Genomic DNA, 24,505 nt, shown 5'->3' with positions numbered 1-24,505 from the left:
GGATCTGGCCGAGCGTAGCCAGGACCCAGCTGCCCCCTTCCTGTCTGTCGCCAGCAGAGCAGGCAGGGTGCGACTTGAGATGACGGCAGAGCTTCCCCGCCCCTGCGCCCCACCCCTGCCGGCAGCTGCAGGCCTCCGTGTGCCGGCAGGGTCAGTCGCCCCCTTCCCCACACGCACACTTCCTCATCCCTGCCCCTCCACGCCGCCTCCCTGACCGCCCTGCAGCTTCTGGAACACACTGGGCTGGCGCCTGCCCCAGACCCTTTGCACTCCCCCACCCCGCCCCGGCCAGCTCTTCCACTCTCGCCTCCTGCAGGCTGTCAGCGGTGACCTCTCTTCCCAGGGCAGACCTTCCTGCCAACCCCATGTAAAGATGAAGCCCACCGACCAATTCCCAGTCCTTTTTCTTCCTTGCTTTACTTTTCTGCGTTGTGCCCATCAACCTATAACACAAAACAAATAAACGAGGGACGTATATGCCATGTGTCTTCCCCCCTTGGGAGGTGTGGTCCCTGGAGGAAGGCCTTCCCTCCGCTCGGGTCACGGCTCTGTCCCTCAGCTGGAACATGGTGGACACCTAGTCAACCCAATAAAGCATTGTTGACTGAATGGCTATGTGGTGTAGAAATAGAAATGATTTTGTAAGTTGCTTTGTTTTCTGAACACACCGTGAGCGGTCCCCTGTGGCACTGGGTGTTCTTCCTTGTGTGGTTCTACTGGCTGCTCAGCATCTCGCTGGCTGGACCACTGTTAGTACAAGTATCTGCCCTTTGCTGCTTTTTCCAGTCTCTCGCCACAAACCTTTATCTGAAGGCATTGGGCATGTGGGCAAATTCTAGGAAGGGATACATTAGATCGAAAGTTGTAAACTATATTAACATTTTTTTTAAAGATTTTATTTATTTGACAGACGGAGATCACAGGTAGACAGAGAGAGAGGAGGAAGCAGACTCCCCGCTGAGCAGAGAGCCCGATGTGGGGCTCGATCCCAGGACCCGGGGACCATGGCCTGAGCCGAAGGCAGAGGCTTTAACCCCCCGAGCCACCCAGGCACCCTGATATTAACATTTTTAAGACACATTTCCAGATTGCTTTCCAGACCTTGCCCATCTGTGTAAGCTGGCAGTTACAGACTATTTCTTAGAAACTGCAATTATTTAGGGACCAAGAGTCCTTTTAAATCACAACTTTACAGAAAAGGCAGAGACAGAAGCCAAGTTTCAAGTGTTTCCAGTTCTGCCAGGAAAGACCAGCCGAACTGCAGGCGTGGGGCCCGGCTCCTCACAGGGGCGCCCAAGCTGGTGCGACGCCGAGCTTCTCCCTGCAGGGACCGGGCATGTGGCAGCCACGTCGTCAAGGATCAGCGGAGCCTCCTGGGCTCTGGAGAACCCCCGACCCCGACCCCGGCCGCCTTCTCCTCCGAGCCCATCTCCCGCCCGTCTGTGTCCTGTCTTGCCCTCCCCCTCCCTTCGCTGCTCCGAGGAATGGCGTGCTTGTCACCACCATCCCTGGTTACACAGATACCACGTGTCCCCTGCCGCCGGGGGTAAGGCACGCGTGTCCCCCGCTAACTAAGCCTTGTGACTCACCGAACGTCACAGCGGTGTGCATGTGCTCTGCACAATAGCGTCTGGACAGATTGAGAACTCAGCCTGGTATTTCTGGGGTATTGGCACACGGCATGGGTTTCCAAGAAATGGGTCAGCGCTGCCCTTGTTTTCTGGGTGAAGATATGCTGCGTCGTGGATGGCGCCTCCCCAGGTGACCCCGGGCTGACCTCCCTGTCCCTCTTCTGCAGGTGGTTGTCACAACAGCCTGAAGCCTGTCGGCAGCGCCCCCGGCATTGCCATCACCGCCACGGCTGCCATGGTGTCCGTGGACCCAGAGGGACTTGGGGGCCCATCCCCCTCCAGCGTGCAGCCCTGCCACTTCCTGACCTTGGCGCCCATCAAGATACCCCTGAGGACCACCCCCTTCTCCGGTAAGCACAGAGCGTGGGCTCTCAAAGCCTGGAGCTGGTTCAGAGCTCACCGTGTGGGGGACAAGGCAGGAGCCAGCCTGCCTCTGGCTTTGTGCCTGGATTCACGTGCCGAGGGGCTCCCTGGGGAGGACATGCCGGGGGGGTTCACCCAGGTTCTGCCCCTCTTCATGCTCCTCAACCCCACTGAGGAAGGTCTTGCTATGTCAGACTGGCTGTTTCCTGCCGTGAGACCAAGTTTGAAGTTTCTATTCAGAGAAGCGAGGCTTCCCTTTGCTAAGTGTTTAGGGGGAATAATGTAGTCAGTGAGAGTCAGGATACCCAGAGGTGTGTGGTTTCCCTCCGTGGGGCTCAGAAGGAAGCAAAGGCAGCACGCCAGGAACGGGCTGAGCATCTGAGTTAGTAAAACACAAAAAAGTGCAATGCTGGGACTCACTAAGTCACACCCCACCCCCGGGCTTGCTGGTTGGCTCGTTCTGAACATGAGGCAGGGACCTCGGGAAGCCCAGATACGTGGCTGACTGTGAGGGGCGTGAGTGGCCACAGAGGTCCTCGGCTTCCTTAATGCACGTGTGTGCTCTTCTGGGAAGCCTCCAGGACGGACGTGGGGCTGGCAGATGCCTTGGAGCCCAAATGGTGCCGTGATGCGTGTTTGGGGGCTCAGCAGAGAGAGGGAGGGCCCTCGGTCCTGCCCTGGTGGCGACTCTGTTGTCCGTGTGTATGTTCACAGATGTAGGTGTGTGTCTGTTAATGGTGACCGCACACCGTGTGTCCAAGCCACCCGTGGACGTGAGCTTAGGTCCTTCCCTTAAGTGTAGCAAAAGCAACGTGGACTTGGAATGAGCGTTCGGTAGGTGCTCAGACCCAGAGAGCTGGAACGGCTGCTTGAGTGTTAGGTTTGCTTGTGATGCTAAAGACCTGAATGGAAGTTCCATGGGTTCTAGTATTAATCAGGTGCTAGAATTCTAATGTTACCGTTGATGTCCTCAGTCACTAGGTTATTGGTAACAGGAAGCATCACCAGATTGTGAGACACGTGCGCACACATCCAAGTTCATGGGAGAAAGGAATAGCACAGTTTTGTTCTTTTCCTGCTTTGGTTTGCTGACATTGTTCTGGAAAATCAGATGCGGTCTTTGGCGTCCGTATTTCTCTATTGGCTTGATAAATGAGTCGGCCGGTAGAACATTGTATTCTCAAGAACAAAATCTTATTTCTATTTCAAGCTGTTAGTGAACATGCATTTAGGGTGTGATGGGGAAATGAATAAAACACATGAATAATCTCTCGTGTGCAACATAATTTACAGCTGCGTCAAGATTTCCGTTAAAATCCATCAGTCCATTGGCATTTATTAAGGATGACTTACTGTTTTCCGAGAAAATTAATCTTAGAGGGAACCCAAACCCGTGTACCCCAGGGGTGGCTTCACTTTCCATACCTCGTATGATTTATAAAGTGACATAATAATTAGGTGTCTCTCTGTGTTTGCATTTTATAAGGTGCTATGATCAAATTTGCTGCGATGTGCGTTCAGTTGGAGGACGAGTGTGTCAACATGGTCGGTCTTGCAGCTAACCACTGTAGTGTGCCCTCGGGAAGAAGGAAAGGGGGTACTCCAGGGAAGCTTCTAGAATGGTCCCTATGCTGTTGATTCGAAAACTGAGCACTGCAGCAGAGGGACCCGGTGACAATCGAAAAAAAGGAGGAGGCAGTGCCTGGTCTAGACACACGACCCCAGCCTGGGGGCAGCCTCCGTCCGAGCTCTGTGCCCACGTCTGGCACCAGCAGCGTCTGTGGTCCAACCCGGAGTGTCCCTGCTAAGTGGGTCCTTTGGGAGATTGGGCCACCTTGCAGTCTGCCCCTGGCAGTGTCCGCTGGACATCGGCAGAGCACATCTGGTGAGACTGGCTGTGCCCGTGATGAGCCAATTCCAGAATTTCCTTGAGAACTTTCTGAGAACCGCGGCTCGGCGGAGCCTGAGCCTACGGTCTGTCCCTCAGAGCTCGTGGGAACCGCGGTCAGTGGCTCCATAGAATGAGACTCATTGAGGTCCTGGAGTTTCGAGGGTGATGAGTGTTCTCGAAGCTGGGGAATTCCTGCCACCCGGTAAAACAGGCACCTGAGCGGGGCCGGATGGGGCGGAGGGCTGGGCGGGGCTGAGACAGAACCGTGTCCCCGCGAAGCCGATTTCACAGACCAAGAAAAACGCACCCGTCTGTGAAGTGTGCTCCATATTGAAATTGATTTTACAAAACCATGTGAATTTTAATTTATCTACGGGTGAATAATCTCGTTTTTGTTCAGAGAATTCACAAATTCGGTGAAGGACTAGACTCATTTATTTATGCCCCTGCTTGGTCCTGAGAGCCTGTGAAGCTTCGAGACCCTGCGGGGAGCAACTCTCTGCTTCTCACCCGGGGCAGACGGCTGGTGACGGCGGAAGGCATTTTTTTGGTTGTCTGTCCTAAGTTGGGGGGTCCTACTGGGATCCGGTGGGCAGAGGCTGGGGAGACAGCCACACCCCCCACAGTGCCCGGGACGGCCCCCGCGATGAGGAATCACGTGGCCCAAGATGTTAGTAGTGCTTCTGTCCAGAAGCCCCGGTTTAGATTCCAGAACTCCCCTTAGCGAGGTGTGGAAAGCTGTGCCGGTGCGTGGATCAGCTCGCTGCGGAGCGTCCGCGATCCAGCAGCAGAAGGACCCCGGAGGAGGCAGGCATATCGCGGGAAAGGAGGTCAGCCGGGAGACTTGCACTTAATTACATGCCTTCAGCCTGATTTAACATTTCGAATAGGACCCTGTACTCGAAGAACCCCACGAGCTGGTCTGCGCCTGTCATGAATTGGGCTCTTCCCTCCAGGGCGCTGCGGGCACACGTGAAGCCGGTCCTTGCTGTCCTTGCTGGGGCCCCGCAGGCCACGGGCCTCTGTCCGTCCCCTTCCCTGGCCTATAGGTCCCGTGTGGTGGGGCTGTGTCTGCCTGTCCCCACCCCAGCCCGCTCCGGGCCCAGGCCGTGCTGCTTCCCTCTGCTTCCTTCGGCGTTTCCCCGAGGCCCGTCTCCGTCCTGCACGACCCGTCTGTCATTCCCACCATCTCTGCCTCCGCCACATTCCTGCTCCTGAGTCGGGGTGACGTAGACGGGAGGGAAGGCAGAGCGGGGGCAGGGCCTGGAGATGCCGCGTCCCTGCTCTGTGCTGGCAGCAAGGGCCACCCCCTGAGGGCCTGTGCCCACGGCTGGAGCGCCAGGAAAGTCATTTCCTCCTGTCCTCCTGTCCGCTCTGTCCTCCTGTCCTCCGTCCGCTCTGTCCTCCTGTCCTCCGTCCGCGGGCGGGCTGGCACGCTGACGCAGCCGCTCCGTTAGATGCAGAGCTCAGGGGGGAGAAGGAAGCGTTCGGAGAACGGCGGATCCTGAATCGTAGCTCCTCTCCGTTCTAAGGAGACGGGAGGTTTTGGGGGAGCCTGCGGTGCACAGTGGGGGACAGCTCTGCGGGCCACCGGGGCTCGCAGCTGCCGGCCTGCCTGCCGCCTCTGTCCCCCGCCCCCTGGGGGTCACCATGCCGCAGGGCTCTGGCACAGGAAGGGATTCTCATTTTTTTAAGACTGATGGTCGTTCGTTTTAAAACTTGGCCCGCACTTTGCAAGCATTCAAGTGAAAAAGGTAAAATATGAGTGATCGTTACGGCCGCTCGTAGAGCGGCTGGCGGTCGAACACAACTATTAAAAAGTACCATCTGTCTCGGAAGCCATTTACCACCTGTTCTTTTGCTTCCAGAACTATCGAATGGTTTAAATTTCGCATTTTGTCCTGCCACCGAGCAGCTGGGAAGTGACTCCTCTCGTTTCTGTCGGGAGGGCGCATCCAGGCCCCATCCCAAGCCGGGGAAGCCCCCACACCGGGGCCTGCCAGGGGCCTCCGCGACTGCCCTCGTGAGCGACACCTGCACCTGCCAGCACGGGCGCGCCGCAGGAAGCGGCCGCGGGGGAGGAAGGCTCTTCTCTTCCCATCCAGGAATTACTTCCTCCTCCACTGTAACCAAAAGTGTCATCAGGCATATTCACACTTTAGAGATTTTCCCAGACAAAAATGCTCCTAACAGGGAAATCGCTGGTGCTCCCAAGTGTCCGGCTTCCGCGAGGCGCAGGAGTCTCTAACACGGAGATCGAGCTGCTTTCCCCAGAAGTACTGGGTTTACACAGACAGAAGGGCTCTGTGTACCATGAGCTCCTGAAGGGCCGAGCTGCCGGTCGCCGGGTCGGCCTCACTACCTAGAGACGGTGCAGGTCTCCCCAAAGGGAGACCCCAAAGCGGGGATCCAGAGGGGCCGTGGGGATCGGCTCCCGCGGTGAGTCCTCCCTGAGAGCGAGCGCACCTGCTGTCGCTCATGCCCCTCGGGAAGGCCCCCTCGGACCGTCTCGCCACCGGCGGGCTCCCTTCCCGGCTGCCCGTCTTCGGCCCCGGGAGCCGCCTGCACCCCCAGCTGTGATTCACTGCTTCCTTGAAAACAGACGTCGGAAACCCGCCGCACGCACGGAAGCACGTGTGTGTTTACGCCGCTGTAGGGAACGCCAGCACCGTAGAGCCCCGAACGCGGCCGCTGGGCCCGAGTACACAGACATTCCCGCGCCCCCTGGCCCCTGGGAGCCTCGACTCCTGATGACCCCCGGGGGTGCTCACTCTCCGGAACATGTGAGAGCTGCCACTTCGCTGGGTTCTGGAAGACTCTTACCACATACGTATCATCTCCAGACAATGCGCCGTGTGAGCGAGGCTTCTCCGGATTTTACATAAGTAGCATGATCCACGCACTCTTCAGTGACGCCTTTTCTGCTCAGGGTGACGGTTTGTCGCTGTTTGTTTCTTTATACCGTCCCACGGAGGCTCCGAGTTCTAGGGCGATCACGTGCCCTCGGTAAAGCCTGCGTTCGTGAGCGGAAATCCATGCTGTGTGTCCCGTGCTGCTGTCGGCGTCTGGGCTGTTTCCTGAAATGCCAAGCGTGGTGGTTCCCTCCTGCTGGTATGCGGGGGAGGGGTGGCGTGTGTGCACAGGACTCTCCGGTGTCCCAGACGGCTTCTTTCCAGTCCCCCAAACCCTCTGCTGATGGTAACTCACCCAGCCTTTGCTCTCAGGCCCGTGTCTCCCTTGAGCGCTGATGGGTTTGGTTTCCCGCTGGGCACCTGCTCTTTCTGATGGTCGTGTCTCCAGTGGCACTTTCCTTTAAAGGGAGTATTGGTTCTCAGCCCGCGAGAACGGCTCTCCTGCGCCTGCTGGGTAAATCCCGTTCTTCCTGAGGACCTGCCTCAGTCTGCCCGAAGGGGGCCAGCCTTGGCCCACTGGCCTTCACCCTCCTGACGCCGGCCCCCAGGTCCACCTTCCCCATCCAGGCCAGCACCACCGGCAGACTCTGGCTGCTGCTTGCTGTCTCTCTGCTCCCACCGTGCTCTTTCATATAAGCCGTCTTCCACATGCGGCGTGTGGGTCACTGCTGGGGCTGGTCTCGGGACGCTGGGAGCAAACCCCAGGCTTCTACCCAGAGTCCCTGGGACCCACAGTGTGTGCCCCAGCCTGCACTTCAGCTGCTGCTTGCCCCAGGGCCTTTGCACTGGCAGCTGCTTCTGTCTTCAGCTCCCCTCCCAGTGCGGTACATGCAGGTTACTCCTCCGTCATTCGGGCCTCGGCTCTGAGACCCAGGCTTCCTGTTCTGCAGCACCTCCGGAGTTAACCCCGTCTCACCAGCTTACTGACTTCCAGCCTTGCTCATTGCCCAGAATCCTCCTCGCCGTCTGTTTCAGGCTTAGTGTGTCTCCGCCCTCCTAATCCTGAACGTTAACTCCAGGAGAGCGGTGGCTTTCTGGGTCTCACTCACCCCGAGTCTAGTTCTGAGGCCGGTGCACAGGGCACAGCTGTCTCCCAGCCCCTCTCTGCTGAGTGAGGCCCAGCCAGGGGCAGCGGTGTTGTTTAGGAGAGGTGATGGGCTGCTCCGAAGGCGTCCATCCTATACCCCACCACACCCAGCCAAGGCCCCAGGCTCACGGCACGGGGAACCTTCTTCCTGCCTCAGACTTTCTCAGTGGAGTTTGGGACCAGAAATGGCTCCTGAGATATTCGCTCAGCATTGAAGGCAAGGGACTTCTCAGGATGGGTCACGCCTAAAAGCTGCATTCTTGCAAGATTGGAGCTTCCCAGTACCCCAGACGTTCACCCTGAAAAGGCTCTGGGACCGCATGCGACCGAGCCCATTCCTTAAAGCTGGGAGCCAGGGCGGGAGGCTGGGGAGGTCCCCTAACCTCTGTGCTGGGGCTCAGAGGGGTGGAGTCAGCTGGTTCCCAGCCCCCTGTCCAAGGGCCTGGAAGGTTTTTCTAGTGCACCACCGGTCCTCTGCCTTGACCTCTCGCCAGCCAGTCACACTCAGGGACGGAGCTGTTGTGCTCAATCAGTCATCAGGACTCTGGAGGTGGGGCCACCGGCACCGAGGGGACATTGACCACATCCAGCCCTGTGGCTGGGTTCCCCTGCTCCAAGGGCCTTCATCCAGAGTCTGTGGCCAGCCCTAGCAGAGGAGGGCAGAAAGCACACTCACACGCTCACACACAGCATGGCGCACCGTACGACCCCCGCGGCAGACCTGGTGATCTCCTAGGGGCCATCGTTACAGGAGAGCCTGGAAGGGCTGTGAGGATCTCAGGCTGCTCGGAGACACAGCAGTGAGACAGGAGCCACGTGGTGGCTTTGATGGAATGCATCTCCAAGGAGGCCTGGGTGCTGTAGCCACGGGCCTGAGCATTGTCTTGGAGGCTCGCTGGGACCGGGGCACCCCGACCCCTCCCGGGCAGGGGCCATTCACTCCTGCTGTGCTGGATTTCAGCACCGGGGGAAGAGCGTCCGCGGCCGGTGGCCGGTGGCTAGCATCGAGGCCGTGGGAAGGGACCCTGATGTGCACTCGCTGGAGGCAGCTGGTCTGGGGCACACCCAAGAGGATCTCTGAGCTGAGCTGCTTTGGTCTGAAGTCTCAAACAGACCTGTTTGGTGAGACACCAAAAGATCCAGGGCACACAAACATTGTGGGTAAAATGCAGGTGCATGCAGGTCTAATTTCTTGTAGGGATATTGAAAGCGCCAGGAGAACAGCATTCAGTAAGGGAGAGACGGCATTTTACTGCCTATGCTCTACTTTGTAGGTCACATTTCTGACAGCATGGCCTGTGCACCTCCCCTGATTCAACCCTAATAACAGCTTTCCCAACAGCCAGATTTCTGGCACAACCTAGAAACTGAGGCATGCAGAGGACGGAAGTCCTCTGGGCACGGAGGTGGACAGCTGTTGCAAAGTGCACGCCCTCTCCTGGCTCTGGAGGTGCCGGGCAGACCGTGGGTGGGACCGGAAGAGAGCACAGGGGCGGGCGAGAGCCTGAGCCGGCCTGGCGGCCTCTGCCTTCGGGGCCGGGGTCCGTGGAGCAGCAGGCGGTGGAAGGGCGAGGTCGTGCGGAGCGAGTCGGACACGAGCGAGACGGACACGGGCGAGACGGACACGGGCGAGACGGACACGGGCGAGACGGACACGAGAAGGGAGGAAGGGCAGGCGAGGGGAGAATGGGGTAGAAAAACCGGGGTTTGCGGTCAGTGTGGACCGGCAAGCCCCAACACTGGACCTGGGGGCCACGACAGGGTGGTCGGGGACCCAGGCCAAGATGCAGAGGACTGAGGGTGTGTCAGTGCAGATGGTGGGCGATCCCACGAGGGGGAGGGCTGCTGTCCATGTCCTCCTGGAATTCTCGGGGACCCCGTGCGTCCTCACACGGACCCGCAGACTGTCAGCACACTGTCAGCACACTGACGCTGTGACACGCTGGAGAATTCAGCCCGTCCTCCGCTCTCCGAGGCCTGAGCGGCCCGGTGGGGGTGTTTACGTTGACCCGAGATGCCGCAGCTAGGGGCCGTGCAGGGGTGGGACAGTCGGCACGCTCAGCACGGTCCTCGGTCACAAGAACGGACGCAGGAGCTGGGGAAGCCATTCAGCAGAAAGACGGGAGCTGTTGAAATGCAGTGTCCGTGGTTGAAGGTTTATAAGTGTCGGCGACGAAGAGGGTGTGCTCTGACTCTGTCTCTGTCTCTGTCTCCGACTCTGTCTCCGTCTCTGTCTCTGACTCTGTCTCTGACTCTGACTCTGTCTCTGTCTCTGTCTCTGTCTCTGTCTCTGACTCAGTCTCTGTCTCTTACTCTGTCTCTGTCTCTGTCTCTGTCTCTGTCTCTGACTCTGTCTCCGTCTCTGTCTCTTACTCTGTCTCTGTCTCTGTCTCTGTCTCTGTCTCTGTCTCTGACTCTGTCTCCGTCTCTGTCTCTTACTCTGTCTCTGACTCTGTCTCTGACTCTGACTCTGTCTCTGTCTCTGTCTCTGTCTCTGACTCTGTCTCTGACTCTGACTCTGTCTCTGTCTCTGTCTCCGACTCTGTCTCCGTCTCTGTCTTTGACTCTGTCTCTGACTCTGACTCTGTCTCTGTCTCTGTCTCTGACTCTGTCTCCGTCTCTGACTCTGACTCTGTTTCTGACTCTGACTCTGTCTCTGTCTCCGACTCTGTCTCCGTCTCTGTCTCTGACTCTGACTCTGCCTCTGTCTCTGTCTCTGTCTCTGACTCTGTCTCCGTCTCTGTCTCTGACTCTGACTCTGCCTCTGTCTCTGTCTCTGTCTCTGACTCTGTCTCCGTCTCTGTCTCTGACTCTGACTCTGCCTCTGTCTCTGTCTCTGTCTCTGACTCTGTCTCTGTCTCTGTCTCTGACTCTGTCTCTGACTCTGACTCTGTCTCTGTCTCTGTCTCTGACTCTGTCTCTGACTCTGACTCTGTCTCTGTCTCTGTCTCTGTCTCCGACTCTGTCTCCGTCTCTGACTCTGACTCTGTCTCTGACTCTGACTCTGTCTCTGTCTCTGTCTCTGTCTCCGACTCTGTCTCCGTCTCTGTCTCTGACTCTGTCTCTGACTCTGACTCTGCCTCTGTCTCTGTCTCTGTCTCCGACTCTGTCTCTGTCTCTGACTCTGTCTCCGTCTCTGTCTCTGACTCTGTCTCTCACTCTGTCTCTGTCTCTGACTCTGTCTCTGTCTCTGACTCTGTCTCTGTCTCTGTCTCTGTCTCCGTCTCCGACTCCGACTCCGACTCCGACTCTGACTCTGTCTCTGTCTCTGACTCTGTCTCCGTCTCTGTCTCTGACTCTGTCTCTGACTCTGTCTCTGTCTCCGTCTCCGTCTCTGTCTCTGACTCTGCCTCTGTCTCTGTCTCTGACTCTGCCTCTGTCTCTGTCTCTGTCTCTGTCTCTGACTCTGTCTCTGTCTCTGACTCTGTCTCTGTCTCTGTCTCCGTCTCCGACTCCGACTCCGACTCCGACTCTGACTCTGTCTCTGTCTCTGACTCTGTCTCCGTCTCTGTCTCTGACTCTGTCTCTGACTCTGTCTCTGTCTCCGTCTCCGTCTCTGTCTCTGACTCTGACTCTGTCTCTGTCTCTGACTCTGACTCTGACTCTGTCTCTGTCTCTGTCTCTGACTCTGTCTCTGTCTCTGTCTCCGTCTCCGACTCCGACTCCGACTCCGACTCCGTCTCTGCCTCTGTCTCTGTCTCTGTCTCTGTCTCTGACTCTGTCTCTGTCTCTGACTCTGTCTCTGTCTCTGTCTCCGTCTCCGACTCCGACTCCGACTCCGACTCTGACTCTGTCTCTGTCTCTGACTCTGTCTCCGTCTCTGTCTCTGACTCTGTCTCTGACTCTGTCTCTGTCTCCGTCTCCGTCTCTGTCTCTGACTCTGTCTCCGTCTCTGTCTCTGACTCTGTCTCTGACTCTGTCTCTGTCTCCGTCTCCGTCTCTGTCTCTGTCTCTGACTCTGTCTCTGACTCTGTCTCTGTCTCCTTCTCCGTCTCTGTCTCTGACTCTGACTCTGTCTCTGACTCTGTCTCTGTCTCTGTCTCTGTCTCCGACTCTGTCTCTGTCTCTGTCTCTGACTCTGTCTCTGACTCTGACTCTGCCTCTGTCTCTGTCTCTGTCTCTGTCTCCGTCTCCGACTCCGACTCCGACTCCGACTCCGACTCTGTCTCTGTCTCTGTCTCTGTCTCTGTCTCTGACTCTGACTCTGTCTCTGTCTTCAACACCCGCAAGCGAGCCGACTGCTCACTTCCCTACGAAGGCAGCCAGACGCCTGGCGGCTCCCTCATCCGAGAGGAGCCGTCGGGGCGCTGCCGTGGAGCCGGCCACCAGAAGTGTGCGCTCCCTGCTCCTCCTGCTTCCCTGCAGTGGGGTCCGGACAGCTGTGCTCAGACAGGGTCCGAACAGCGTCCACGGCCGTCTCCCGGGGTTGCGGTCCTCTCGACGCGGGCGCGCTGGCCGTCTCTGCCTGTGGAGGGAAGGGCGGTCGCGCGCACGGAGCATTCCCCTGCGGCCAGTGTTTCTGTTTTAAGTGTTCCTGGTGGGTATTTATCGGCCACAAAAACAGTCCGAACCCGACCACCGTTTCGTCCGTGGCGCGCTCCCTCCTGCCCTGTTGCAGGTGCTGCTGCCCCGCACGCCTGTGCTGTCCTCAGACATTTCGTCCCGAACGAGGAGCGTGCTAGTCGGCTTTGTCACCCAGTTGGTCGGGGACCCCCGTAGACCGTGGGTCACGAGCTTGAAGCACAGGACACCGTGACTTCCCAAGGCCACGTGGGCCCACGTGGTGCCGGCGGGGGTGGTGGGGAGGCCCACTGTGACAGCCTGACCTTGAGCTTAGCGCTCAGCCCATCAGCTCGTCTCGCTGGAGTCCAGCAAGGCCAGAGTGGGAGTGGGAAGAGCAAGTCTGCGCCTCTGCAGCCCGGCCCCGTGCCCTGGACTGTGGCTCGGCTGGGACACGTTCTGCTGCAGGAGCCACTCGTGCTCCCGGGAACGCACCCCACCTCCCGACCCTCGTCCTTTCCCTGCTCCGTGTTACCTCAGGTGCGTGATAGTGCAGGGCTGGTGGCCGCCGAGGGTCCCAGTGTGCCCACGTGACAGGGCCTGTCCAGGGACGGGCTGCAGGACCGTCCTCACGAGAGAGGGAGAGCTCAGGAAGGAGCAGGTGCCTGACTTCTGACTGCTGTGCTACCCCCGTGCCTCTTTCCGCGACCTTTCCTTGCCCCTCCGTTCACGCCCACCCTCATTTCTGGAAGTCCGGTGGAGCGCTGACCTTGTCCGTGGCACCTGCCGCGACCCCTCTCAGCCGCCAGCCTCATCCTCTGCTTGCCTAACCCGCCCCTCCCCTGGCCGCGGGTTGTTGACAAGTGTGCCTCATCCCCCCGTGGGGACCGTCTGCAGGGCCAGGCCCATAGCGCCACCCGCTCGGGCTCAGCATGGCTCCTGGGCACACAGCCGTGGCTTAGAGGATTTCCTAGGCCGGACGCTCTACCTGTCATTAGTGTGGCTCCTGAAATTATCCCGTGTCCTGAGATAGCCCCTCCCTTGTTCATGCAACGTGTCCAGAACGTGGTCCTTTCCTCTAATTTTCCTGTGAAGATGGCCTTTCCGACCTAAGGAGGAAACAGCCCGGGTCCTCAGGGCCCATTTCCTCCTACAGGTGACCTCGGTGTCTCCGGTCTGCTCAGTTCCCTGAGCCGTGCGCGCCGGCACTGCCTCACTCAGGGAGATGCACGAGCTCGCGGCTCCTTCCCAGTCCCCGGGTGTCGTTCCCAGTCCCCGGGTGTCGTACGTAAGTCGCATCTCTGTGCTGCCCGCTGCATGGACATCGGTGATGCTCCCGTGCCATCCGGCCTAACAGAGTCCAGAAGGACTGACCTTCCACCCGCTGGGAAGCGGCCCTGTAACCCTGTGTGCTACATGTGGGCTGGGGGCACCCGGACGGCCAAGCGCAAGGTCAAATGCCCTCCCTCTCCTCGGGGGCGAAACCGGAGCCGTGCGTGGGGAGCTGGGTGGGCAGAGCCCCTCCCCGGGCAGAGCCGGGGGGCCCAGAGGAGCCCACTGCTTCTGATGGAGGAATGGTTCCTCACCTGTGGGAGGGGCTGACCCCACGGTCCGACCCCACCCGGCCCTGCCCGCTCAGCCCAGCCCGAGAAAGCTTTCTGTCTCGTCTGCGGTCAGGGCAGCTGTCAGCGCTGGCGAGACACGCACGAGGTCTCTCCCTGGTCCACTGCACGCTCGGGCAGCCCCACGGTCCCCTTCGGCAGCTGGGGGCGCCTGCTGGCCCAGCCCCCTGGACCCCAGTGGTGCCAGATCGAAGACCTCCCTGGTCCACGCTCAGCACCATCTCCCATGGACAACTTCCAGACGCTTTTCCTCTTGGCTCCTGAGGGAGGCTAATGTGCGGAGTTCTTAGAGTTCAAACCCACAAAATGTAGAGTGAACCCTCTGCTGTTTGGACATCCATCCACCAAGTGCCGGGTCACCAACACCACCTCCAGCTCCAGAACATCTTCCTCACCCCCAAAATCCCGGACCCTGTGGACCGGCCCCTCCTTTCACTGCCGCCCCCCAGCCGCTCCCGGCCGGCGTCTGAGTCGCTGCCTTACGGTCACCCGCCGGCAGGTTCCACGTGCGCACAGACAGCGTGGGGCCCTGTGTGATGGCGCGTCCTGGCCTCAGGGTGTCTCTCCTCACCCTGGAGGAATCTCCTGGGGCAGGACTGGTTTGTTTCCTGGAGGACCCCGGGAACTCTCTGGGGAGTCTGCTCGGCTCTGCGCTTTTTCTTTGTTGGAGGAGTTTTAAGTAATAATATTTTTTCTACTCACATGACTATTTAAGTTTTCTTTATTTTCCTGCATCACTTTGGGCCAATTTCTCCTTCCCTGGCATTTGTCCTTTGCTTCTGAACGTCCCGATTCACGCGGTAAAGGTCGTCCCAGGTTCCCGCTTTGGTCGCGCCCGCACAGCTGCGCTCTAGAAAGGTTTTGCGGTAGAATGATGGTTCCCTGCTGCGCGCCCCGGCCAGTCTGCCGTGTGCGGTCGGGGCACCGAGACGCACACTGTCCTCGTCGAGCCCACGAAGACACACACGTCCGCACCTCCCCCTGCAGCCCGTCCGCACCTCCCCCTGCAGCCCGTCCGCACCTCCCCCTGCAGCCCCTCCTCCCCTTCGCCTCCGCCCAGCTCCGGCTCCGACCCCAGTTCCAGCAGGAAGGGCTCCCACAGGGCCAGAACAGCTCTGGGCACAGCGGGCATCTGCTGTCCCCTCACACCGTGGCAGTCCCGGTGACGGCGGCCTCCAGTTTAGGTGCCGGTGAACCAAAGACGCCTCTTTTGGCTGCCGTTTTCCTCTTCGCTACGTCTTTCCCCAATTATTAAAGTGACTCATGCTCACTTGGAAAATAATCAAGGAGCGTGGAACGTGAGACAGTTAAAGTTGCCCATAGTCCCTTGGCCTCTGTGAAGCGTGGAGACATTTCTTGTAGAACAATGGTGAGCCTGTGGGATCAGCCCGTGTGCAGAGCTGCACCCCGTGCCCGGCAGCCGCCCTTCCCTTCCACTTCACCCTCATACACGCCGCAGACGCTGGAGGAAACCCAGGCAGACGGCGGGGGCTGGTGGTGCTCAGCGGCGACCTCTCGGGGGTCCTCTGGGGGCCGGGTGGGCTCCGCGGGCTCCGCTGTCGGGTGTGCAGGCAGGATGCGCTCCCTGCGTCTTCCGTCGGCTCGGCGGGGCCCGCGCTCCAGCCGGCTCACCCTCGTGGTCAGGCGCGTCCTAAACCCGGCTGCTCTCATCTCTCCCGGCAGCTGTGCCGGCGCTGGAGCCGGGTCTGGGTGCGGCGTTGGTGCTGGCTGCTGGGCCGGTGCGCGCTGCTTTCTGCCAGGGCAGCTCTCCCCGCGGGGTGAACGCCAGGGTCTGGATCATTCCAGGAGCCGGGGCAGAGGCCTGTCCGCTGTCCCCAGGTTCTCCGGAGCTGGCAGACAACTCGTGTGTTCCTGTACTGGTTTGGAAGGGCAGGAGGACATGGCTCACGGGGCCCCTCTAAACCTTCCCTCAGCGCGCATGAGAGTGCGGGTGCTGCCGGCCGCCGTGACGGCCAGCGAGCGAGTGTGAGTCGGTGTGCTGACGTTTCCACTGGGGACGTGCGTGGCTTGGTCATCGACACGGGCGGTAGGAACCCTTACAGAAAGAGGGTCGATGGTGTGGAAGAGGGAGGCTGTGCCGCGGACGAGGGCTGACGGGCAGGCAGCAGGGGCGATTGTGGGACTTTGCTGGTCACTGGGGATGTGCCCGCGTTCCTGGCGGGCACCGGGCGGGCATCTGGAGGCTTCGTTACGAAGCTTGTGGTTGAACAGCGAGGGGCTTGAACTTACCACACAAGCCATCTAGTCTGCATCGATTACGGGATGTAGCCATCGTTCTCGTGTTGCAGAATTGGCAAGTTTGGTGAAGACTCGTGTGGACAGCGGAAAACACGCCTATGAGGGAAAGACCCTGGTGAATAAGCAGAGCCTCAGAAGAGACCTTCCTTCCAGGAAGACGCCCGGCGGCCGAGAAGCACGTGACACGATGCCCAGTGCTGTGAAGCCTCAGGGAGCAGGAAACCCAGCCTCTGCGAAGGCACTTGGCACCCCCAGGCTGGCCGGAAGGCAAGGGCTGGGGGGTGACCCGTGCCGGCGGGGCTGGGAAGAGACTGGGCCCCTCACGGCCTGGTGAGTGCAGAACAGGGACGACGGCCTGGCAGCACCTCGGCTGCTCTGACAGACCACAGGCTCCACGGCTTCCCTTCTAGAATATTCTCAAGAGAGGAAGACCTCTGTCCACACAAAAGCGTGTGTGCGAGTGCTTGTAGCAGCATTACGGACGAGAGTCGAAGAGTGGACACACCGGCTGTCCGGGAAGTGCTAACACCTGCCGCAACACGGAGGGACCTCAGACACGTGAGGCTCCGTGAGCCAAGCCCGTCGCAGAACCACACAGTGGACGCTTTCGTCTGTACGAAACGTCCAGAACAAGCAAATCCGCCAAGACAGAACGGAGAACCTTAGAGGCTGCGAAGGGTACAGGGTGGCGGGGGAGGTCGGGGAGAAGGAATGTGGTTGCTAATGGGCGCGGCGTTTCTTTCGGGGCGACCGTGTGCACAGCGGATGTGCTGATGGCTTCGACCCTCTGAGGCTGACACCACCGGCTCTGTTCAGGGGGGAATTCTGTCTTAAGCAAGCCGTTACGGGAAAACAAACACCTACAGAGCACACACTTCGTTTCCAGCCCCCACACGCCACCTTGCTGGGGGGTCCTGCACTGCCAGTTCCCCGAGTAAAGTGGGAGTGAAAACCGCTTCAGATCCCAGCACTCGAACGCGCCTCCTGGGGAGAGAGCCAGAGCGGTCTGTCAGGTCAGCTAATTTCAGTAATTTTCTATTTGAATGTTTTCAAGTAATTTTGAGCTCTTGCCCGGTAGCTCTGCTAATCTGCGTGACTGTGGTCATCATCTCGTCAGAGGCCTGGGCTGCTCGTGGTGGAGCCTGGGCTGCGGCAGGAGGTCTCAGGCCTCAGACCCTTCACTGCCCTTCTGTGTTGGTCTCGCTGTTGTGACATTCCAGCTTCCATCCTAGGATCAGGCAAAGGGGTTCCTGGGCAGCTGGGATGGAGGCATGGGGTACAGGTGGGGGCTGTGGGTCTGGGAGACGGAGGGATGAGGTACAGGTGAGGGCCTGGGGGATGGAGGCATGGGGGAGGGCAGGAGAGAGAGCTGGAGGGCAGAGCAGGCCTCTGCAGCCCTGGGATCGGGGTCGGGGGAGATGCTGCGTCTGGCGCTGGGGGCCGTTCTTCGCAGGTGCCAGCGGGAGGGGGTCCTGACTGGCCCTTCCTCCCCAGCCCATGCAGCGTGAGCCGTCACCTGGTTCAAGGAGAGGGGTGTCCCGCAGGGAGACTCTGGTGTCCGAGTGACACACGCCCCGTGGGATCACGCGACGTCCTCAGACACATTTAGTAACTGGCAAATCTCTGCTTTGGAAAGTGATGTCGTTACTTTCTCAAATGCACATGAAGTTATTTGAGTTATTTCTGTCATGTTTACAGAGCGTTTTCTAAATCCTCTTCTGGTAGCGACAGCACGGGAAGGTGACCCGCGCTCTGGCTCAGCTGGCACGGCGCGGCCCCGGCTGAGCCTGCAGAAGTCCCTCCGCTGTTGCCCGGAGCAGTGGGCACCTTGCCTCCGCAACGGGGCCACGTGTGTCGGTATTTTATTTATTTCCTCTTCTTCAGTCCGGAGAGCTGTCCGTCCTGTGTCTGTGTCTGTGTCAGGTGCTGGCCTCATCGCGGGGCCCAGCACTCTCAGAGATGAGCCGAGGCCGGGGTGGGGACACTCGCCACCTCACGCTGTTCTCCGGAAAGCAAACTCCTTCTCGGGAAGGTTCGGGCGAGAACGCGTCTGTGCCCGGTGAGTCAGGGCGTCCTGGGCACGGAGCGAGGGGTCCCTGCCCCCAGTCCTCGCTGACACACGGGCTCCTCCCCAAGATGGTGCTCCCCGGCTCTGGACCCCAGGGCCCCCGCATCTGCCCGTCTTCCTGTGGTGCTTTCTGGCGAGTGTTCGAGCTGCCAGCCTCCTGGAGCTGTGGACCCACCATCAGAGCCGCTCACGCGGGAAGCCACACGCACACGGGCTTCCACGACGAACTTTCTTAACCCTCCCCTGAAAGAGCTCGGGGATGCGAGACCTGGTGTTCGTGCCCAGAATTCATGTTCCGCTGGTTGGCTCGGCCGCCGCAGGCTGATGTCTGCTCACACGGGCCAGGGTGTGTGTGTGCCGGTGCGTGTGAGCTGCAGGGTGTGTGGGCGGGTGTGACGGTACCTGGGAGTCCCACGGGCGTGTGGGCGTGATTTTGGCCACACAGGCGGCTGGGTGACCTCAGCGCCCAGGGCAGGGCGGGGAATGGAAGCGTGTCCGCGAGCCTGGCAGACGGTGAAGGGACAGACTTGGGCCGAGGAAGCTCTGGGGGAGATGCGGTCTCAGGTGACCTGGGCTGGCGGCTCTGGGACGGTGGCTCTGGGACGTGTCCTTGTCCCTGAGGACCCGGGCTCACGCGTGCCTCCTTCTGGCGTCTTCGTCACACCCGTCTTCAGGGAACAAAGAAACCTTGCCCAGGATGGGTTCTGCGCCCCAGGGGTCCTGTGGCTCCTCATGGCTGCTTCCGGGGGGACGTCCCCAGGGCGGGGAGAGCACAGTGTGGTCAGGCCGGGCCCAGCGGCGACCCTGACCCGTATGTGTGTGCGGCACCGTGGATGATGGTGGGCAAGAAGGCGCAGGTGTGATTCGCCCCAGCTCGTGCATCGCAACGCTTCCGTGTGCCGACACTTGATTTACAGTCACTGGCAGAAGTGAATTCACAGACAGGACGCGGGGCCTGACACGTGGCAGGTGCTGCTTGCACAGGAGGCGGCTGAGTGCCATGTCGTGAGGGGTTCAGGTCAGGGCTGCCTCTCCACGGAGGGTGCCGCGGCCTGCTCCCCGCTACGTGTTGTCGGACCCGCGTGGGCCTCCCCGCTCACCTCTCGGCGGTTGAGCCAAGGCCCCGGAGCGCCGGGAAGTGGGAGTGAAAACTCAGGAGGACGCTTGTGAGTCAGTCTGAGCCCAGGCTGCCGGCCCCGAGTCCCGGCAGTGCCCCGGGAGGGACGGAGGGCCTGCAGCTAGGAGGGCGTCTCACCCTCGCGTGGTCCCGCCTGAGGGACAGAAGGTGGGTGCTGAGTCTCCCCCGTGGGCCAAGCCCCTTGCCACTGCTGGGACGTGGGCAGTGTCCCTGGGGCGGCCCCGAGTTCCAGCCTCCTCAGACAGGGAGGGCCCCGGGGAGGAGCGCTCTGCGGGGACAGGGCAGAGGATGGAGACGGGGTTTATGGTCCCCCAACTCCTTCTTTCTTCACACCATGTGTCCCCAAACACCCCCTGGCTCTCCCTGCTCTGGCTTGCCCATCACTTCCAGGGCCACATGCACACTGTAGTGGGCCGCCCAGGCCACGTGGTTTCCAGGCCTGCCTCCCCCCATGCCCAGCATCAGGCCCTGGCCTGGTGGGCGGGCCTCTCCCGGCCCCGCCCCTGCCCTCCCGGCCCCGCCCCCGCTGCCCTCACCCGCCTGTCTCCCACCCTGGTGCTCTAGGATCTGCGTCAGCATCTCCGTCTCTCAGGACGCCCTCGCCTGTGCTCCTGGAGGCTCTTGCCCAGCCTCGAACTCTGAGCTGGCCTCACCTCCAGAAACCCTTCCTGAGCAACCCCCCACCTGTGCGCCATGCACCCCGGTCGTGCTGGGCCGTCTGTCACCAAGAATCACGCGGTGTCGGTCCCTCACTGGACGGAGAGCCCCGAGGGCATCTGCCCCCCAGACGTCCTGCCGGATTTCTAGCCCAGCCTTCCGCAGGCCCCACCTCACACAGCTCCCTCCGGACGACAGCCACAAACATCCCCCGAGGTCATGGCCACCCCTGCGTCCCTCTCACCCCGAGGTCATGGCCACCCCTGCGTCCCTCTCACCCCTGCAAACTGTGGTCCCGGTCCTGGAGGGGATGTGCTGACTCACTGTTACTCAGGAAGGACACAGGAGCTGCTCTGGGAAGCGCCCCCACCCCGGTCTGCACTGTTGCGGTGGAAGGTGACTGGCCAGTGTCCGAAGCCCTGGGGAGGGCGCAGGGCTGCGGCGGTGGCTGCGGCGGTGGCTGCGGCGGTGGCTCCCGCACAGGGAGGGGGTGCGGGCCTCGGGAAGGGCTGGCGGTGTGCTTCACACGCGGAATTACTGTTGGCGCCCTGGAAGCCAGAGCCCGTGTAAACCTCTCACAGCGTTTTTCAAACTTATTATCTTAAGCCTATTAGCAAGCCATGATGCCGGCTGTTATTTCCAGAAATAATTAATCATAGGCCAACTAGAGGAATTCCAAAGAGGTTAAGCTGGCGGGGCTGCCAGTGGATTAAATGCTGTAATTAATAGGCCCCTGCTGCCGTCGTGTGCCGGACGCTGTCCTCACGGTCCGCCACCCTCCAGCGTGAGGTGAGGCACGGTGCCCGCTCCGTGTGCCATGGCCGGGTGCCCGGGAGACCCTCAGAGAGGGTGCCAGGTCCCGCTGGACCCCCCTCTTTGACGGGGAGGAGGGACCAGAGTCGGGCTCCCTCTGCGCAGCGTCCTTGGGACCTGAGCGTGGTCAGGACCTCACTGGTCGGGACGTCACCCCTGCGGCCCCTGCCTGGGGCTTCTCTTCACCCTTTGCGCCCCGGGCGACCCTGTAGGACCTTCTTCTTTCCTCTGTGGCCGTGGCCACCCCTGATCCCTGTGTCGCTGCCCCAAGGCCAGAGTGTCTTGGCATGGAAGACACCTGATCCCGCCTGTGGTCGAGAGAAGGGAGATGTGCCGGGTCTCTTGTGATTCCCTCTCTGCCCGGAGGAATGGCCCTGAGTGTCTACACAGGGACTGAGCTGGGCTGGGACCCTGGACCCTGCAGCCCATGGCGCTCTTGAGGCCACACCAATGACTTGTCCAGAGGGAAAGCACTTTCACACTGTGCCGTGATCTCTGTGGCCAGCAGCTGGAGAAGCCCTCCCACAGTCGTCTTGAGCAGAGCCTATGCAAGACGTGGCCTCACGAAGTCCGGGGGTTCGCGGGAAAGGCAACACTGTGTGCTCGTCGGCAGCCATCCGCTCCAGAGCCTGGTGGCCATCCCCTGTCCCCCCACTTAGTGACTCCTCCGCTGTCCCTCCGGCCACCACACTTCAGATGACCTTTGCAGGCTGCCAAGAGTGTCCTCCCTCACGAGGTGGCCCCTTTGCACAGCTACCTTGTGGGGGACTGCCCGCTGACCCCGAGCCCCAGGGAGAGCACATGCCTCTCGCAGGTGGGGTGTATCTGGCGCTTCTGTTTCCCGTGGCTCTGACTTCAGACCTTTACACATGTATGCTCATTCACACACCTGTGCTGGTGAGGACAGAGGCTGTGGTGAAGAGTGAGGGTCTCCGGCCCCAGGGACTTTGCACCCCCACTCCAGAAGCGGCTTCTCTCAGTGGCTTCTACTTTCATTTTCTGTCTTGCAATTTTGACAGTAAGTTTTGCACTCTGACTTTGCACTCATGTATTTATTTCTTCATCTGTCCATTTTAGACGATGTCTATTGACATCATACGACAGATGAAGATTGTGGCTTATTGTCTGTGGCTGCATGATGGACACGTGAGCTTTTGCTGACTGGCAAACCCTCCCAGTGTGTGGTGGCTTCAACGAGTGGCCACTTATTTAACTCACAATGTTTTAGGTCAGCAGTTTGGGCTGGGTTCAGGCAGATGGTTCTTCCACAGATACAGTGCTCTTAAAAATTGTGTGGGTTTCCTATGTATTAGATCCAACAACAGATCTCTAAGAGTGACAGTGACTATAGGATTCGTCCCTGCAAGTTGTCTTACAAGACTTTTTCTTTCCTTCCTTCCTCCCTTCCTTCCTTGGCTTTGTTTCCTCTTCTTTCTTTTAGAGAAAGGGCATGAGTGGGGGAGGGCAGGGGGAGAGAATCCCCAGCAGGCTGCACACCCAGCACAGAGCCCACCGTGGGGCTCGATCTCACGACCCTGAGATCATGACCTGAGCCGACAGCAGGAGCTGGTACTCCACCAGTGGCCCCCCCTGCCCAGCACCCGTCTTATGAGACTCGCCGTCTGGCTCACAGACAGGCCTGGCCTCCCCGAGGTCTGGCAGTGGCTCCCCAGAACTTCCTCCTTGCCCCTGGCTCTGGCTTCACTGTGTGTGGAGAATCACTTACCTTCTGGGGCTGGGAAACGAGCCACGGCCTCCAGCTTGAGAGTCTCGGCCCCGCTCAGTTCTTGTAAGCCGAGCACTTGAGTTTCTTCAGCGTCTCTGCTCACCTGTGTCTCAGCACAAGCAGGCACAGGCCAACTGCACTTATGGCCTTTTTCTCGGAAGTCCTGCCCCGGGGCCCACGGGTGACTTTGCGTCCTATAGGTCGTGGCGCGCTGGGGTGCCTGTCCCACGGGACAGCACAGTGCCGCATTCTGACTCGTCCTTACACTCATGTTATGCTGCTTAGGTTTCTGCTTTGGTGGTACTTTCTGTCCCCAGGTGTGGGAGGTCATGTCCTGCTGGGTCTTCCGTTGCCTGAAACCTGGAGGCATGCAGCACCCAGTATTTACGTGGCTCGTGCTGCTGCTGTCAGTGCGGGAGGCCGGGCTCCGCTGGCCGTTCTCCAGTTGCTCCTGGCTGTGTCCCTTGGTGTCAGACAGCTGTCACTCTGCCCCAAGGCTGGATGACCTAGGGCGGTGTTAATCACATGCCATGGACACCTGGGGGGCTCAGTCGGTTGAACGCCTGCCTTCAGCTCAGGTCAGATCCCAGGGTCCTTGGATGGAGCCCTGCGTCGGGCTCCCTGCTCTGCCTGTGTACCCCTCTCCCTCTACAGCTCCCCCCGGCTCGTGCTCTCTCCCTCTCACTCACTCCCTCTCTGGCTCTCATATGAATAAAGAAAATCTTTAAAAAAAATCCCATGCCCATCAGCTGGCAGCCTTCTGCCCGGGAGGAAGGGGGACTGGCCACTTGCATCTCCCGAGCAGGCACGTTTTTCACGGGAAGGTTGTGGTTCTCGGAGGAGGGAGAGACGGTGAGGCTGGAGCGGTGGGCAGGCGTCGGCCACACGTGTGCTGCTGTCCTGCGGCCAGTGGGGCCTGCGGTCCATCCGGGGGCTGGTGAGGGTGCACGTCCCACAGGGCGCGGGCAGCGAGGGGGAAGAAAGCCCGGGGCTCTTGCTGCCGTGGCCTCCCTCAGCGCATCCCCCAGAACGAGTCTCCATCATTTCAGGTAGTTCGAACCAAGGACTCTCTACATAAAACTTTTTTTTTAAAGATTTTATTTATTTATTTATTTGACAGAGAGAGATGACAAGTAGGCAGAGAGACAGGCAGAGAGAGAGGGGGGAGGCAGGCTTCCTGCTGAGCAGAGAGCCCGATGCGGGACTCGATCCCAGGACCCTGAGATCATGACCTGAGACGAAGGCAGCGGCTTAACCCACTGAGCCCCCCAGGTGCCCCTCTAAATAAATCTTAAAGCAAATCTCTAATTCTTCTTTCATAAAAAGGTGAGTTTTTCCCGAAAATGGCACTTCTTTTTTTTTAGTAGCACAAGGACATTGACACCCCCGTCTCCGGCTCAGCCTTCCGAGTTCTGAGCTCTGCTTCGTTGCCGAGGTGTGGATCCTGGATCCCGTCCACGGGCTCCCCCGACATCTCCGGGCCTCGACCAGAGCCTGCTTCCTCACGTTCGTAATTAGGAAAACAAGCGTTTTCAGGATTGTAGTGAGCTCGATGCCGCTCCCTGGAGAACACCCACCCCCGAGACGCCTCAGTGTCCAAGCCCAGCGGGGACCTCTTCTCGTCTAAGTTGTTTTGGTCGCACGCGGTCAGGGAGGCCTTTCCCTTGGGCGTCCGCCTGGCCGTCCCTCCCTGCGCACTGTTCTCTCCCTGCCCTTCTGTCTTTCTGATTCACCCGCTCCTGGCAGAGCCCGAATCCCATGGCCGGTGCAGCGCTCCTGGTCCTGCCGCGTCCGGCCTGGTCGTGGCGTCCCTCTCCCGGGGCAGATCTGAGCATCTC

General features: G+C 59.9%; 1 protein-coding gene across 1 annotated transcript in view; it reads left to right on the top strand.

Annotated features, from left to right (window-relative positions):
* The window catches only part of TCERG1L (transcription elongation regulator 1 like), a 179,171-nt gene that overhangs the window by 40,420 nt on the left and 114,246 nt on the right, over positions 1-24,505 (top strand). The window contains exon 4 of the mRNA XM_032312719.1: positions 1,799-1,981. Within this exon, the coding sequence (XP_032168610.1) occupies positions 1,799-1,981 (183 nt within the window). The remainder of the gene's footprint in view (positions 1-1,798; positions 1,982-24,505) is intronic.

Source organism: Mustela erminea, chromosome 14 (assembly GCF_009829155.1).
Source record: "Mustela erminea isolate mMusErm1 chromosome 14, mMusErm1.Pri, whole genome shotgun sequence".
Taxonomy (NCBI): Eukaryota; Metazoa; Chordata; class Mammalia; order Carnivora; family Mustelidae; genus Mustela; species Mustela erminea.
This window is presented reverse-complemented; position numbering and strand designations above follow the sequence as displayed.